This window comes from Astatotilapia calliptera, chromosome 8, assembly GCF_964374335.1.
Source record: "Astatotilapia calliptera chromosome 8, fAstCal68.1, whole genome shotgun sequence".
NCBI classification, from domain to species: Eukaryota; Metazoa; Chordata; class Actinopteri; order Cichliformes; family Cichlidae; genus Astatotilapia; species Astatotilapia calliptera.
In genome coordinates, this window is record NC_137429.1 from 3,637,597 (window position 1) to 3,653,442 (window position 15,846).

The following is a 15,846-nucleotide window of genomic DNA, read 5'->3' on the forward strand; positions in this document are numbered from 1 at the left end:
AGTAGGCGGAGGTTTACCCTGGTGCAGGTGTGCCGCGGTCAGTGGAAGAATCCGCGAGTTTCTCTGTGAGTTTCCCATTACGTCGTAGCTACTCGGTGCTTGTTGGAAGTTTAGGGGTTTTTTTCGCTGTAAAAAGAAGTTTTCTTCCCACGCACAGCGGACACTAATGTTTTTGTCACTTTTTATGGAATCAAGCTCAAAGTAAGGTCAGTACTTCCACGCTTTAAACGCTGCACGCTCATACTCTCTCCCCACTCGATATATGATCCACTGTTGACCTGCACACAGCTGTTGCCACAAACGTCGCACTCGCTTACGTCACTGTCGTGAGACATTCTCGCAAAAAAATCACGGTTTTAGTAACGCAGTAACGCAGCGTTCCTACGGGAAAGTAACGGTAATCTAATTACCGTTTTTGCAACAGTAATCCCTTACTTTACTCGTTACTTGAAAAAAGTAATCGGATTACAGTAACGCGTTACTGCCCATCTCTGATAGCAACACACAGCTGCAGTTGTTGGTTGCACATCCATGATGGGAATTTTCTGTTCCATCACATCCAAAATGTGCTCTGTTGGATTGGTCAGTGTGGAGGCCAAAATTAAGATAATTTGAACATCACCGTGATGGATTCCACCATCAGAGGATGGTACACTCTGGCCATAAAGGAATGGACATGATCAGCTACACTCTAAAAAAAGATCTGCTGGCTTAACGTAAAAAAATTAAGGTAACAATTTGCATGGATCTTTTTAAGTTACTTCAGCTTAGCCACTATAGCGTAAATGCCACAAGAGTTCTCTAGTTAGGCAAACTCTATTCCTTACGTACAAACAACATGATTTGCTTTGTCCTCTACAAGCTTAATTAAGTTGAACCAACTTAATTTTAATTGTTTAAAAAATTACTCCATTTAGTTATTAAAACTTATTTTTTTACTTTTATTCTACTCAGAAATATCCATGCAAATTGTTACCTTAATTTTTTTGAGTACTAGTAACTTACAATAACTTATAACTTACAATTATACAATAAATTACACATTGAAATTCCAGTTTTATGATCAAACTGTTTATTAGAACACCAGTCCACCATTCCAGACTCATTGACATTTCAATAGCAGACAAAATTGTTGCCTCCATAAAATAAATGACATAAAACACCCCTGTAAATCTGTCTCAAAAAGACTGAACATTTTGACAGTCATGCTCTGATTCAAGTTTGTTTGTGTTAAAGTGATAGTTTAGGTTTTTTTAAGTATGAAGTACATTGTGAGTGTATTACACACAGTAGACAGCAGTCAGCACATTCCTGCCACCAACACGCACGATAGGCTCAGTTTGTTTGTGTGACTTTGGTAAATCTGAACTAACCCGAACTAACACCAAAGTCACCAAATAACACAATTACACTTACTGATCAAGGCAGCAGGAGACCAGCAACTCCTGTGTGCTGTCAGGTAAAATTGCTGTTTTTGTCCATGGACGCTGGTGGGCCAGAGCGATTGAAACAACAAGCAGTAGAACTTCTCTTTCCTCACAGAAAAGGCTGTCTGATAGCAAAATAAAGCAGTAAACATATTCTTGATATAATGTACATTTAAACTGACATCAGTTTTATTAGGATGGAGGCTCATCTTGCGTGCCGGTGGCCCCGTCTGCTTCTCCGTAGGTGGAGCTTACTGACTGCCATCTACTGTGTGTAATACACTCACAATACATATGTACCTCATATACAGCCTCACTTCAAAAGACCCGAGCTATCCTTTTAAAGTGCATTATTTTTAACTAGGTGTACTTAATGCTCAACGCTCAACTTTACACCTACTGCCTACTGTAAAGTATGTAACACAACACATTGCAAACAACAGTGGAACATTTCCCGTTTAATTTGAGGATAGCCTCACTCTTCACATTTTTTAGTACAACAGTTTACTTTTTAGTGACATTACCTTAGGACTGGCTTTCAGATCATCCAGCTCGAGGAATATCTTTTGAAACACTTCAAAAGTGTTTTTCAAAAGTGTTTTTCAGTTCTTTTGGGTAGCTGAGGTTGAGTGCATATATCAGCCCCATTAGCAAGGCACAGGCTCTGGGTACATCCAGGTCTGCTAGGACTTCTGTTCCTTCAAGTATGATCCTTGCGCTGGCTGGATCAGACGTTGTGGCACCTCTGGTTACAATCTTCATCACTTCATTGGTAATATCCCCGCCACCATCCTGGTAGATCAGAATCAATATAAATGTTTTAAGTAATCATACTTATACATGAGAGTAACACAAAATAGGGCTGCAACTAACAATTTTCTCAATTATCTGATTATGTCTGTGAAGGTTCTCTTTGCAAGCTCCTTTGACGATTATCTGATTAGTTGTTTGGTCCAGAAAATGTCAGAAAATGGTGAAAAATGTCAATGTTTCTCAGAGCCCAATATGATGACCTCAAATGTCAAACATATTCAGTTTGCTGTCATAGAGGAGTAAAGAAACCAGAAACGATTCACATTTATGAAGCTGAAACCAGAGAATTTGGACTTCTTTTTCTAAAATAATTACTTAAACCGATCAATCAATTATCAAAATAGTTGCCGATTAATTTAGAAATCAATTAATAATAGATTAGATCGTACCTCTAATACAAAGTATAGTCATGTCTGATTTACCTGCTCTTTGAAGAGATCCTCCTCCTTTTCCCTGAGATACACCACTAAGCCACAGATAGCGACCTCTCGCCTTCTCTCCACAGAATCGTCCTGTGAATAAGAAAAAGAATGTCGAACTGCTCTTCGAGGAGGATGGGTTTTTGATAATTACATCCCATCCAATAAAAAAAAAAAAAAAAAAGGATTGACTTTATATGGCCTGAACTGTACCAATTATAGATTTCCAGTGATAATCAAAATAATGAATTGATCATTTCAAAGAGCCATTTCTCTGAAATGATCAATTCATGAACTTGAAAAATCCAGGTAACAAATAGAAAAACTGCAAAATCTTGCAAATTACTCTGCCAATCATGATCCACATCACCTATAATTTGTTTTATTATTAAGTATTTATAGTTTTAATTGATATTTGTGCCTCAAGCTCTAAACAATAATTTGACATAGTTGAGTTGTAAACAGCTACCTTTTAAGACTCAATATCACCTATTGGAAAAAAAAGTGGATTATCCTATTTGAAATAAACTACATTTCATTCATTCATACCTCTAGCAGCATGTTCTGGATGCGCCGAATGCGCATTTTTGCAGCCCCTCCTCTTGAGGACAGCAAGGACATTATTTTCTGAGAGTACTGGTCCAGCTTTGCCATGAATGTTGTCTCCAGGTTAACAGTGGTGATCCTTCTGAATTCTTGGTTTATCTGTATAAAAAAAAGGCACAAATAGGCACAACATGTTAATGTATACAATTTACTTTAAAAGAATACATACTGCAAATTATCTTATGGAAAAATATTTACCTGAACTGCATCAAAAAGAGCAGGCCATCTTTCTTTCAGGTCATTGATTTTTGGTGCTTGATTGACAACTTCCTGCCTGCGAATGGAGAATGTTATGTTATGTTTCCAAATCAAAGATATTTTTTCTTAAGTGATACAACTGCGCTTATGTATCTGCAGTTAACACCCAAAAGAGCAAAATTATATTTTATGTGCTAATGCACACTCAATGTAATGTCATTAAAACAACTAGTTTATGAATGTTACTTAAGATCTTTCCTGTGGCGTTTCTACAACATGGCGTTCGCTTCCTCGCCCGCGTTTTTTGACTGAACTTTGACACAGGCTGTTCTTCAGCTAGGGCTCAATTAACAAACTTCAATCTCACATAAAAATAACTCTAGGACTTAAACATCAAAATGCATCGATGTTAAACCGAATGTATACTCAGTAACCTACATTTGTTTAGTCATGAATGTAAAATGGCCCAGCCTTTTGCTGGTCAAACCTTCATCAACGCTGCAACGATTTCAAAGTAGAAAGAAGAAAAACATGTATTACCCTGTCTTTGCAGAGTTAAAACTACTGCTACAGAAGCTCAGTGTCAATTTACACCATTTGGCTGCCACCGTAAAACAAAACTTAACAAAGACTAATGTTACGGTCGAATTACTTCACAAGTTAGCCAGAAGTGTAACGTTACTAGCTTATCACCACCACTCACCGAGGAAGAGTTTAGTGTTGTGTAAAAAGGATTTCTTGCAGTGCGTGTTGATAGAGTTAAAGTTAGAGTTATTAGCTGCTGTGAATAAAACAAGGCAAAAAATTGTACTCACCACAAAGCTTTAACGTTTGATAATGTTCCGTACAAAATGCCGCTTCTCTGCTTTCTCTCTTTGCCTCCGTTTCTTTCGATCAGTGGTCTGAGAGCACAACATGTCCGGGCAAGTCAGCCTTGTACTCAGCTTTTAAAGGACGCTTACGAGATTTTTAAGTTGTATTAACTGAATACACTTTCATGTTAAGTTAACACAGAAATGTCTGTTCAAAATCGATATATTACTGAGCTAAGACTGTTTTCTTTATTTTCATTTCGACCAACTCATTAAATTAAGTTATCAACTGATTACAATGTGTACATGCAACAAACTTAATTTTTTATGCAGAAAAAGCTATTAATTTTAAGCTTTACTTACTAACCCCATGAATCGTTTTTTAGAGTGTACAATACTTTAGTGTTAAATAAGGCTCAGATGTATGCCAAGAAGATATCCCCCACACCATTAAACAGTAGCTTTTGATCCATGCATTTATGTTGTTTATGCCAAATTCTGACCTATCATCCAAACGTTGGAGCACAATTCAAGAGTCACCAGAGCAAGCAACAATTATTCAGTCTTCTATTATCTGTTATTATTATTAGTGGTGCAACGGGTCAAAGAACTCACGGTTTGGATTGGATCACGATTTTAAGTCATGGATCGGATCGATTTTTGGATCAGCAAAAAAAGAAAAAAGACAAGAAAAATGTAACTCACCATTTATTTATTTACATATTTTTTGCCCATTAAAAAACATTCAACGTAAGACTCATATAAAAACTCATATAAAACAAATTAATGTGCAATATAGGGCAGTACAGAGCTTTGTATGTACCACTCTGCTGTGATATAATGCACGGTCACGGTCACGTAGCTTTATGTTGCCCTGGAGATCCACCCATCTGTAGTTAGGGAAACAGAAGAATCCTGGGACAGTTCAGCCATAACTTTAGACTTTTCCTGCTCATACATGCTTTTTACTGAAGTGGACGCGCAACAGGATATCACAGCATGGCTCAACCATGTTCATCATATGTTTAAACCACTTGTTTTGCACAACGGAATACGTCCTCATGTCTGCAGCTATAGACCCCAATAGCTTTTGTAATAGCTTTAGCCCGGTCGGATTGGGCAGCAAAGGGCTGCTTAAATGCCGCAAACTCTGCTCCTCGACTTGGACCGCTTTTTTTTCTTTTTCGAATCTTTGGATCACGTGCGTGCCAAACCGTGGAGTGGGAGCGGTTCGGATCACGGATCAACTGTGATCCGTTGCACCACTAATCATCATCATCATCATCATTATTATTATTACTATTATTATTGTGAACCTGCGCTAATTGTACCTCCTGTGTCCTGTTTTTAGCTGCAGGAGTGGCACCCAGGTTTCATGTGTTTGATGTTTGATGTGTTAATAATCTCTGGCTCTCTTCCACAGCATGTCTTTGTCCTGTTGTCATCCACTCATGCCCAACTAATCCTGGCAGATGGCCGCCCCTTCCTGCCCTGATTCTGCTGGAGGTATCTTCCTGTTAAAAGGGAGTTTTTCCTTTCCACTGTTGCCAAAGGAAGTGCTCCTAGGGGGTCATATCGTTGTTGGGGTTTTCTCTGTTTTCTTTGCATTATTGTAGGGTCTTTACCTCAACAATATAAACCCCCTTGAGACAATTGTTGTTGTAGTTTGGCATTATATAAATAAAACTGAACTGGTTCCAGAGATACTTTGAGATGAGTGGTTATTTAAGTTTACTTTAAACCTTACGTTAGGCTCAAAGCAGTCTGGCCATTCTCCTCTGACCTCTGAGATCCACTTCCCCCAGAGAATTGCTGCTCACTGGATGAAGGAAATTGCCATCCCGGGTTTCCTCCGTGGCGTGAGCGATAAGCAGAGTTTTGTCCTTTCCTTTTAAGATTCCTAATTATTTAAAGTAACACTCAGGTATGCCGTTCAGCTGGGTTAGTTACAGCGCCGGGAGCAGCTTGGGAGAACAAGGAAACACAGACTGCTTCAGGTTGTCTTCCCAAATCAACTCAAAGGTTTATTTGATACACAGCAGTTTATATAGATGAAAAAAGGTTCGTGTGTCAGCTTTCCCAGTTCAAACCGGTACAGACCAAATAAGGAAACGTCTTCCTGCCTTGTGAACAAAGAAGTATCCTGTGTGTAGTTTATCAGTTCAGCTATAATTTATGATCATCCCAGCAAAATACACTCCTAGACATAAAATACAGAGTTCTTTCATTAGTGAATTCTGAAACGAACCACCTAGCCTTTAACGAGCCTTTTCCAGGAGATAAGGAAAAGGGAGGATGGGAGTAAAGAAGTGGTCTCATCTCTGTGGTGTTTTCGACCTTGAGGTACCAGCTTGTGAGTCTCACATTAATTCTTGGGTCACAGAGAAAGAGAAAAACAACTAGTAGTTGGGCCTTATTGAGCAACTCTTTTCTGTATAAAACAATATCCTGTAAATGCTACTATGGTATCAAAATACCTAACAGTTCCCCTCTTTTATTATTTTTTAAAAATAATAACTCAAATAGAAAGGAAAAATCACAAATGTAATAACATAATATAAAAAGCAAATCATAAAATGTAATAGTTCACAACCTAATGTTCAATATACACATCAGGAACATCATTGGTAACATCTGGCACATCCTCAGGATCAATTTGTGCTAATTGCAAATACATTGAAGTGGCTGTACTGGTAGCTATATGGGTTATCATTGAAAATGTGGCTTGCAGAAATGTGAACAGGGTTGCAGTTTACAATATGAAATAGTAAATAAAAATCCTAAGGTTAATGCAGTAGATATGATTAATAACCTAAATATATAAAAAAGACAGTTCTTCAGTCGTCTCCTGGCCTGGTCCCAGGTTCGAGAGACACAGAATAAGCGTCGTATGATGACAATGGGCATTTCATTTTCTCCATTATCAGGATGGAATGAGTCTGGCTTTATCAGGTTAGACATCATGTGGTACTTTTGGCTTTCTGTTCCTGCTGGATGTTTGAGTACCTTGTTGTTGTTCAGGTGGGGGATCAAAGGGCTTTCTGAGTCTTGGCTCTTTCCGGCGTTGTGTGTTAATCAGTGATTGTGTGTGTGCACTGGATCCTGGCGCTGGCTCGCCGGAGATGTCATCTACCCGTGTGTGTTTATTTGCTCTAGTTCCGGGCGCTGGCTCGCCGGAGATGTCGTCTGCTTGATCCGACGCCTGAGATGGTCCGATTGGGCTGGTCTTAACCCTGCTGGCATGAATCCACTGAGGTTGTCCGTCTGTGAGGATGCTGGTTCTTCGTCACTGCCAGTACAGTCTGGGGGCTGGAACACGCGCGGCCTCCCAGAGAGTCCTTGGTTTTAGTGGCTTCTCCAACATGCATCTCCTTGTCTCCACTGGTGGAACTGTGGAGGGGAAAAGCTGAGAGAGACAAACTTTCTGATAGTTATTATTCAGTTTTTCTACCAGGTTGTGAACATCAGTGGACAATGCAATATACATCACCTTCTACTAGCGGTGCCCCTCTGGAAGCTGACCATGGTCTTGGAAATAGTCTTATTTCAAATGGAAATAATTTGGTTACTGTAGATTGAGTCATTCTAATCTCACACAGGACTTGAGTAAGTAATTTGACCCAGGTCATTAAAGTTTTAGCACACTTTTGAATTACTTCTAATGTGAATGAAGATCCTCTATCACTGTTAATCTGGTGAGGTATTCCGAATCTGGGTATTATTTCATTGCTCAACTTTTGACAGACTACTTCTACAGTTTCTTTTGAGGTTGGATAAGCTTCTACTCATTTACTAAATTGATCCACTATTACCAGTAAGTACTTGATGCTTCCTTGTGCTGGCATATGTGTGAAATCAATTTGTAATGTATGAAATGGAAAATCTGGTTGTGGTAAATGCTGATGTTCTGCTTTTGGGCTACCTACATTAGTTCGTGCACATGTTAGACAGGTTGCTAATATGCGTTTTACTGCGTGTGATGTTTTCTCAATTACAAATCTTGATTTTATTGCCCCTATTACCCCTCTTTGTCCGACATGACTCACACAGTGAAAATGTCGGGCAAGGACTGGCATCAGGGAATACGGGAGGGCAATCAAACCCTTAAGATTTTGTATAAGCCATCTCTGTCATCTAAGGTACAGTCATTATTCTCCCAATAGGTGTAATCACATGCAGAGGCTTGCTCTTGTATGAATTTTAAATCAACATTTGTTCCTAAATAGTCTGGGAGTGTAACAAGTGGCAGCTGTAGGGGCACAGATAATACTTCCTGCGGAGGTGGGAGCTGTGATGCAGCTGCAGCCTTGGCTGTCACGTCTGCTAAGGCATTACCTGTTGCTTCGTCTGTGTCAGCTGTACTGTATCCTTTCGTTTTTACAACTGCAACGGCCGATGGCAGCTGTATAGCCTGAAAAAGTCTTTGAACAAAATCAGAATTTAGCAATTTATTTTCCATCAGCAGATCTAAATCCTCTCTGTCTCCACAATGTGCCAAAGTCATGCACAACGCCAAATGCATAGCGGCTGTCTGCGTAAATCGTCACATGCTTATCCAAATTTAGCTCACAGGCGCGTATTAAAGCCATGAGCTCTGCTTTTTGTGCTGAGTGAAATGGTAATGAGTGAGCCTCTAGTATGATGTCAGGCACTGTTACCACTGAATAGCCACAAAGAAATGAGTTGTCATTCGGCCTTGAACAGGACCCGTCCACATAAACCGTGGCTGAGTCTGAGATAGGTGTTTGCTCTAAATCTGGACGTGGTGCTGTGGATTCCTGTATACGTGTCATGCAGTCATGATCGTCAAGCCTGTCTGAGCCATCCTGTGGTCAGAAGAACACAGCATAGGATCAATAAATGTGCTGGCGAATCAGGTGTGCTGCTCGCTTTTATAGTGAGATTTGCATATGTTGTTTAGTTATGTTTGCTACAATGGTCGTGACCTTGTGATTGGTGTGTAGAATAGTGTCATGTGAGAGTGTAAGCTTCTCGCAGTCCCTTATCATGATAGAGCAAGCTGCTACTGCTCTCAGGCAGGCCGGCGGAGGTCAGCACTCCCTTTAATGCATTGAAAGAGACAGTCATTTCTGTGGATCACAGTATTCGAGGAGGCTTCTCTTTTTTGCAGCATTCACGCAGAATGTGGTCATGAAAAGAACAGTCTGGTATCCACTGTCTGCAATAGTTCACCATGCCTAAGAAGGACGACATGTCCTTCTGTGTAGTGGGACGAGGGACGGAGGTCACAGCTTTGACCCTGTCTGCAGTCATGGAACGTTTTCCGTGAGACAGTGTGAATCCCAAATATTGAACAGAAGTCTGACAGTACTGCATTTTCTTTGCAGATGCTTTGTGGCCAGTCTTTTGGAGGTGCTGGAGAAGCATGTGTGTAGCAGTTTGACATAGTTTTTCACTTTCAGCACAGAGGAGGAGGTCATCCACATGTGGATCAGAGTACAGCCCTCAGGAGGAGTGAAGCACCATAGAGAAAGCAGCAGAGCTGTCTATCATGCCTTGGGGCAAACGAGTTCAAGTGTACCGCTTATTTCTATGTGTGAATGCAAATAACGGCTGTGTGTCTTCATGAGAAAAAGGAGCGGAGCATAAATCCACCACGGTAAAATGTGTATGCAATGCATGTCAATATGCTGTGAACATCTGAAACGAGAGGTGGCAGAGGAATGTTGACTGCATTAATTTGCCTTAAGTCTTGTATGAAACGCCATACGCCAGGTTTGTTAGGCTTTGGCACAGGATTGACAGGAGTGTGGGCTTTATTGCTCCTGTAGTCAATAAATCTCCTATGATGACATCTAGAGCTGCGGCTTTTTCCGTGGAAAGGGGACATTGCCTGACATATACTCGCTTTTTGTTTTTTAGCTGTGCGTGATAAGGTATGCAGTCAATAAATCCTATATCATTCTCACTTTTAGACCACAATGTCATATTCTGGTATTCAGCTGGCAATGTAACTGCAGAAATAGTACAGTGGATAGGGTAGGTTAGATCTATGTGACGACATGGTGTAGTTATGTCATAAACTATGTCTGAGTTATGTGACAAAATCACTGTTTGACCTTAGAGAAACAAAAGTGTGGCTCCCAGTCATGGGATTACCTGGTAGTGGCGTCTGTACACGTTTTTTTTTTTTTTTTGGCACAGTGTGTGACATAGAGTACCGGACAAAAAGGATGTTGAGTTCATTCTCTGCTGAGGGTCCAGCTGACACAGAGGATGTTCCTTCTCCATCATGTCGGTACATAGGGCAGAGAAAACATAAGCTGTTATCAGTGTCAGCAAACATTTCACCCTTTATGTTAAATTAAATACACAAATTCATTTTTGCTTTGGGTGTCTGCGGCTGCTGGAAAACTGAGCTAAATTTGCACCTCTAGCTTGTCCAACAGTGCATAAAGCGTTTTATGAATACTAGGATAGATTCATCAGGCTTCTGTTTACACATAGTTACTGCATTTAAGTCAATTTTGTCTCTGGACATTGTTAGCAGGAATTTCTTTAGATTCTTAAAGAAATCGGCGACTTTGTCATTATTTACCCTCCTTTTGTCCATAGCGGTAACATTTGATGCATCACGTCGCGGCATTCTGTCATATATTTTCTACAGGACTTTTTAAGCAGACTACTTTTCTTATCACAAATGATATTCAACATTTCTACTGACCTGTTTTCTGGCGATAATCGTTCGGGATAAGGCTCCGGAAAGAAATTAGAATGCATTGAACTTCTTAAGTTGTAAACAAAGTCAGTCACATAAGCACTCCCGCATGTTCTGGATACGTGATCATGGACGTCTTCACCGATTCGCGGACGTAGGTTACACGTAACCGGAAATGGGAGTTATACTGAGCCGTTATTTGAGACTTTATTTTGTATTTTATTAATTTTTGGTTTTACAGGTACTTTAGATTTTTTATCGGACCTGTCTGTGGTCTTTGAATTATTCTGACCCATGTTCAGTGATTTCCAGAGGGGTTTACACGCTAGGAGGATTTAGGTTAGTATTTTCGCTGCGGCACAGCTGAGGTCACTTTAAATTTATTGCTAGCAATTTTTTTGTTTGTGTGAGCAACTCTCACTTAGCGAGCAACTTCTCGCTTAACGAGCAACTTCTCGTAAAACAACAGGCAACTTCCTGTGTCTTTCTGCTTTTAATTTACTGCTTTTAACCCTTGTATGGTAATCGGGTCTGTGAGACCCGTTTTCAGTTTTCTTTCTTTCGTTTTTTTTTTTTTTTTTAACAAAATTAAATTTAATTATTTACTAGCTTTCTGTGAGTGAGCAACTTCTCACTTCTTAACGTACGTTTCAAGATAACAGGCAACTCCCTGTGTCACTCTTTGGTGAGCAACTTCTCACTTAACGAGAAGTATTTAAGACAACAGGCAACTTTCTGTGTCACTTTTCTAAGTGAGCAACTTCTCACTTTTTAACGTACGTTTAATTAAACAATTAATTATTATTATTTTTTTAAACAAAATTAAAATATTCAAGACAACAGGCAACTTCCTGTGTCCACCAACACCACACAAGGGTTAATTTACTTTATTCGGGGACTGAGGAAGTCAGTCAGTGTATCTCTCTGGATCACTAAGTGAAACTTCGTCAGCATATCCCGTTTCTTTATGGATCAATCACTGAGAGAGGTATAATATGGTCTCTATATAAATATGAAAGACGCATATTTACCTTCTGTCAGGGATCCCACTTCTTGACACCAAAATTGAAGGAAATTGCCATCCCGGGTTTCCTCCGTGGCGTGAGCGATAAGCAGAGTTTTGTCCTTTCCTTTTAAGATTCCTAATTATTTAAAGTAACACTCAGGTATGCCGTTCAGCTGGGTTAGTTACAGCGCCGGGAGCAGCTTGGGAGAACAAGGAAACACAGACTGCTTCAGGTTGTCTTCCCAAATCAACTCAAAGGTTTATTTGATACACAGCAGTTTATATAGATGAAAAAAGGTTCGTGTGTCAGCTTTCCCAGTTCAAACCGGTACAGACCAAATAAGGAAACGTCTTCCTGCCTTGTGAACAAAGAAGTATCCTGTGTGTAGTTTATCAGTTCAGCTATAATTTATGATCATCCCAGCAAAATACACTCCTAGACATAAAATACAGAGTTCTTTCATTAGTGAATTCTGAAACGAACCACCTAGCCTTTAACGAGCCTTTTCCAGGAGATAAGGAAAAGGGAGGATGGGAGTAAAGAAGTGGTCTCATCTCTGTGGTGTTTTCGACCTTGAGGTACCAGCTTGTGAGTCTCACATTAATTCTTGGGTCACAGAGAAAGAGAAAAACAACTAGTAGTTGGGCCTTATTGAGCAACTCTTTTCTGTATAAAACAATATCCTGTAAATGCTACTATGGTATCAAAATACCTAACACTGGATATTTTCTCTTTTTCAGACTAGTCCCTGTAAACTCTGTAAAAATTAGTAGGTCAGCAGTTTTTGAAGTCACTTAAATCATCTTCCTTCCCCACCCCAATGATCAGTTTGAACATCAGCAGGTTGCCTTGAGCATGACTACATGCCTAAAAGCATTGAGTTGCTGCAATGTTATTGACTGATTAGATACTTGTGCTGACACATAGCTGAACCTAAGAAAGTAGCAGGAGAGCAAGTGAAAACTAGGAGGCAACAACAGAAAGTGACGCTCAAATGAAAATTAAACCTCAAAGCAAAACAGGAAATAACAAACAAAAAACAGAGGCAAGAAGAACAAGTGGTAGTGTATAGAAGAAACACAGTGTGGAACTGAGAGAGGAGCCTAAAACACAAGAAGCATAGTAAGAAAATCCAAATAGAAACCAAAGCTAAAAAAAAAAAAGCTTAAAAACAGCAAGACAGTAAAGAAACCTCATTTAGTGCTGTGTAATTAACACATTGCAAACCCATATCTATTGGACCACAGAAAGCTGATAATGGCCCCGGGGCCTTATGTTTGACACCTCTGACACTGAGCTGAACTTTCTTTTGTGGGGCACAATGGTATCACTGAACTTCCCCAGAAACTTTCATTAGGATTCTTTGGGGTGAACAGAAAGGGAGGGCCGACTTGATGTGTGGTTTTGGGTGCTGTAGGTGTGCAGAAGGAAACTGTGGTTTTCCTCTGAGATGACCTGGAAATTCATTAAAAGCTGTTAAAGAGAGGTTGTTCCTGTGTGTTTACGATTCCTATCATCATCTGCTGGAGCCAACAGATCATAGCTTTTGAGTATGAGGTTAAGGATTTTGAGTGGTTGATGGAGCTCATTAGTCCTTTTCAAGTCAGTGAATTTTCGCCTGACTGTTGATTTCTTAGTCAGATTAAGTTGCCATAAGGTCACATAACTATAAATCAGATTTTAACAATGCATTGCTTAATATTTTTCAGGACAAAAACAAAGAAAAAGTTTCAGTATTTGCTTTCTTCATGCTTGCAGGTCTCAGATAACTATGTGAACTTTGTGGTCAGAAGTATGTGGACAACTCCTGATTTTAGTGTGTGGTTTTGGGTGGTGCAGTAAATGGTTTCATTCTCAGTGTTAAAATGAATAAACATTTTAGTCAGGGTTAAAGGTTGTTCACACTACTGTGTACTCATAGGTTAGGGACTTGCAAAGCATGGCCTGCTTTATCATAGATCATAATAAAGTGAAGTGATTAAAACACATGTAGCTGCTATTAGCCTCTATTACCGTCTGTTATCCTCTATTAGCTGCTGTTAGCTACTGTTAGCACATCTAACATTGTTGAAGTTGGACACTTATCAAATAAGCTCTCATATGATGTGATGTTTTCAGAAGGAAAAAGTGTTTTTTAGAACAGTCAAGTCCAACATTAGCTGGCATAATGTTCGCTTATAACTAGCTGTTGTCTTCATTTAGATAGCTCATTGTTAGCTCTCCGGAGACGTGAGGGTGATATGTTTCATCTGCTATAAGTATGCATGACAATAAACATGTTTATGCATGCTTTCACGTGTTAGAGCCCTGAAATCAGTTCAGGAGATGATGATAATGCACAAAGGAGTTAGGAGGAGAAAGACATAGTAGACAAGAAATTATGAAAACATCCATCCATCCATCCATCCATCCATCTTCATCCGCTTTATCCGAGGCCGGGTCGCGGGGGCAGCAGCCTAAGCAGAGAAGCCCAGACCTCCCTCTCCCCAGCCACCTCCTCCAGCTTATCCGGGGGAATACCAAGGCGTTCTCAGGCCAGCCGAGATATATAATCTCTCCAGCATGTCCTGGGTCTGCCCCGGGGCCTCCTCCCAGTGGGACATGCCTGGAACACCAACCCCAGGAGGCGCCCAGGAGACATCCTTGTCAGATGCCCGAACCACCTCAGCTGGCTCCTTTCGATGTGGAGCAGCAGCTGCTCTACTCTGAGCCCCTCCTGGATGGCCGAACTTCTCACCCTATCTCTAAGGGAGAGGCCAGCCACCCTTCGGAGGAAGCTCAGTTCCGCCGCTTGTATTCGCAATCTCGTTCTTTCGGTCACTACCCACAGCTCGTGGCCATAGGTGAGGGTAGGGACGTAGATCGACCGGTAAATTGAGAGCTTTGCTTTTACACTCAGCTCCCTCTTCACTATGACGGACCGGTGCAGCGTCCGCATCACTGCAGCCGCCGCACCAATCAGTGTGTCGATCTCCGGCTCCCTTCTCCCATCACTCGCAAACAAGACCCCGAGATACTTGAACTCCTCCACTTGTGGCAGGAAATCATCCCCGACCCGGAGTGGGCACTCCACCCTTTTCCGGCTGAGAACCATGGCCTCAGATTTGGAGGTGCTGATCCTCATTCCCGCTATTAAATGCACATATACAGTTGTAAAAAGTTATTTAGGATGTTTCAATTAAAAGTAACTTATCAAATGTGTAACATATGCGACCGGTCTCTTTCGTCAAGCAGACTGAGATCCCTCAGTTCAGCTCCAACATGAAACAAAGGCCTAAAATCCAGCTTGTGTGTGGGTGATGGAGCACAGAGCAACAAAATGTAATATATGTAATTTTTTTGGTTCCAGATTTTGTTTGATGTCGATTTATGTAAAAAAGGTTTTTGTCTTGCTGCCCCCCAAAATAGAATATTCCAGATATAACCTGAGGCAGGTGGAGTATAAAAGGAAGCCAGTTGCTGTCTGAGAAGTTGGTCTGATTTTGAAGTCAATAAATGTCACAGTTTGGTTCTTGAATTTTATCTCCACTTCAGATCTCTTTGTTTAAACTTTGAAGCTGACTTTTACTTCCTCTTTTATTTTGGAATTCAGATCCTTGTGTGGTTTTCTGTGTGTTCACTTCCATCTTCTCTTATTTACCTGCTACTTATAGTGTCTGAGTTAATCTATTCCTTTTTATGTGTCCCTCTGTCTTTATAAAGTAGACCGTGTTTTCGTTTTTTTCCCGGCTCTCAATGTTTCTGGATTGATCTAATATTCCTGTTTGAGATGGGGGGGGGGGGGGGGGGGGTGTTCTGCCACACCTTTATGAACAATGAACATATCCTTTATGTTCTTCAAAGTTAGCAGTTTTAGCAGTGCCATATTGACTTGGTCCATAGTCC

General features: G+C 40.4%; 1 protein-coding gene and 1 long non-coding RNA gene across 2 annotated transcripts; both read right to left on the reverse strand.

Annotated features, from left to right (window-relative positions):
• Window positions 1-1,055: 1,055 nt before the first annotated feature.
• On the reverse strand, window positions 1,056-4,412 carry LOC145430353 (uncharacterized). The gene is made up of 5 exons (XM_080305283.1): window positions 4,279-4,412; window positions 3,464-3,539; window positions 3,209-3,364; window positions 2,663-2,752; window positions 1,056-2,219 (listed from the first exon to the last, which is right to left on the reverse strand). The coding sequence occupies exons 3-5, from the start codon at window positions 3,311-3,313 to the stop codon at window positions 2,004-2,006; spliced, it is 411 nt and encodes a 136-aa protein (XP_080161409.1). The 5' UTR covers window positions 3,314-3,364; window positions 3,464-3,539; window positions 4,279-4,412; the 3' UTR covers window positions 1,056-2,003.
• A 1,861-nt stretch (window positions 4,413-6,273) lies between these two features.
• On the reverse strand, window positions 6,274-11,978 carry LOC113032029 (uncharacterized). Its single transcript, XR_013910881.1, has 2 exons — window positions 10,961-11,978; window positions 6,274-7,815 (listed from the first exon to the last, which is right to left on the reverse strand). It is a non-coding gene; the product is annotated as an uncharacterized LOC113032029 (long non-coding RNA).
• Window positions 11,979-15,846: the final 3,868 nt, after the last annotated feature.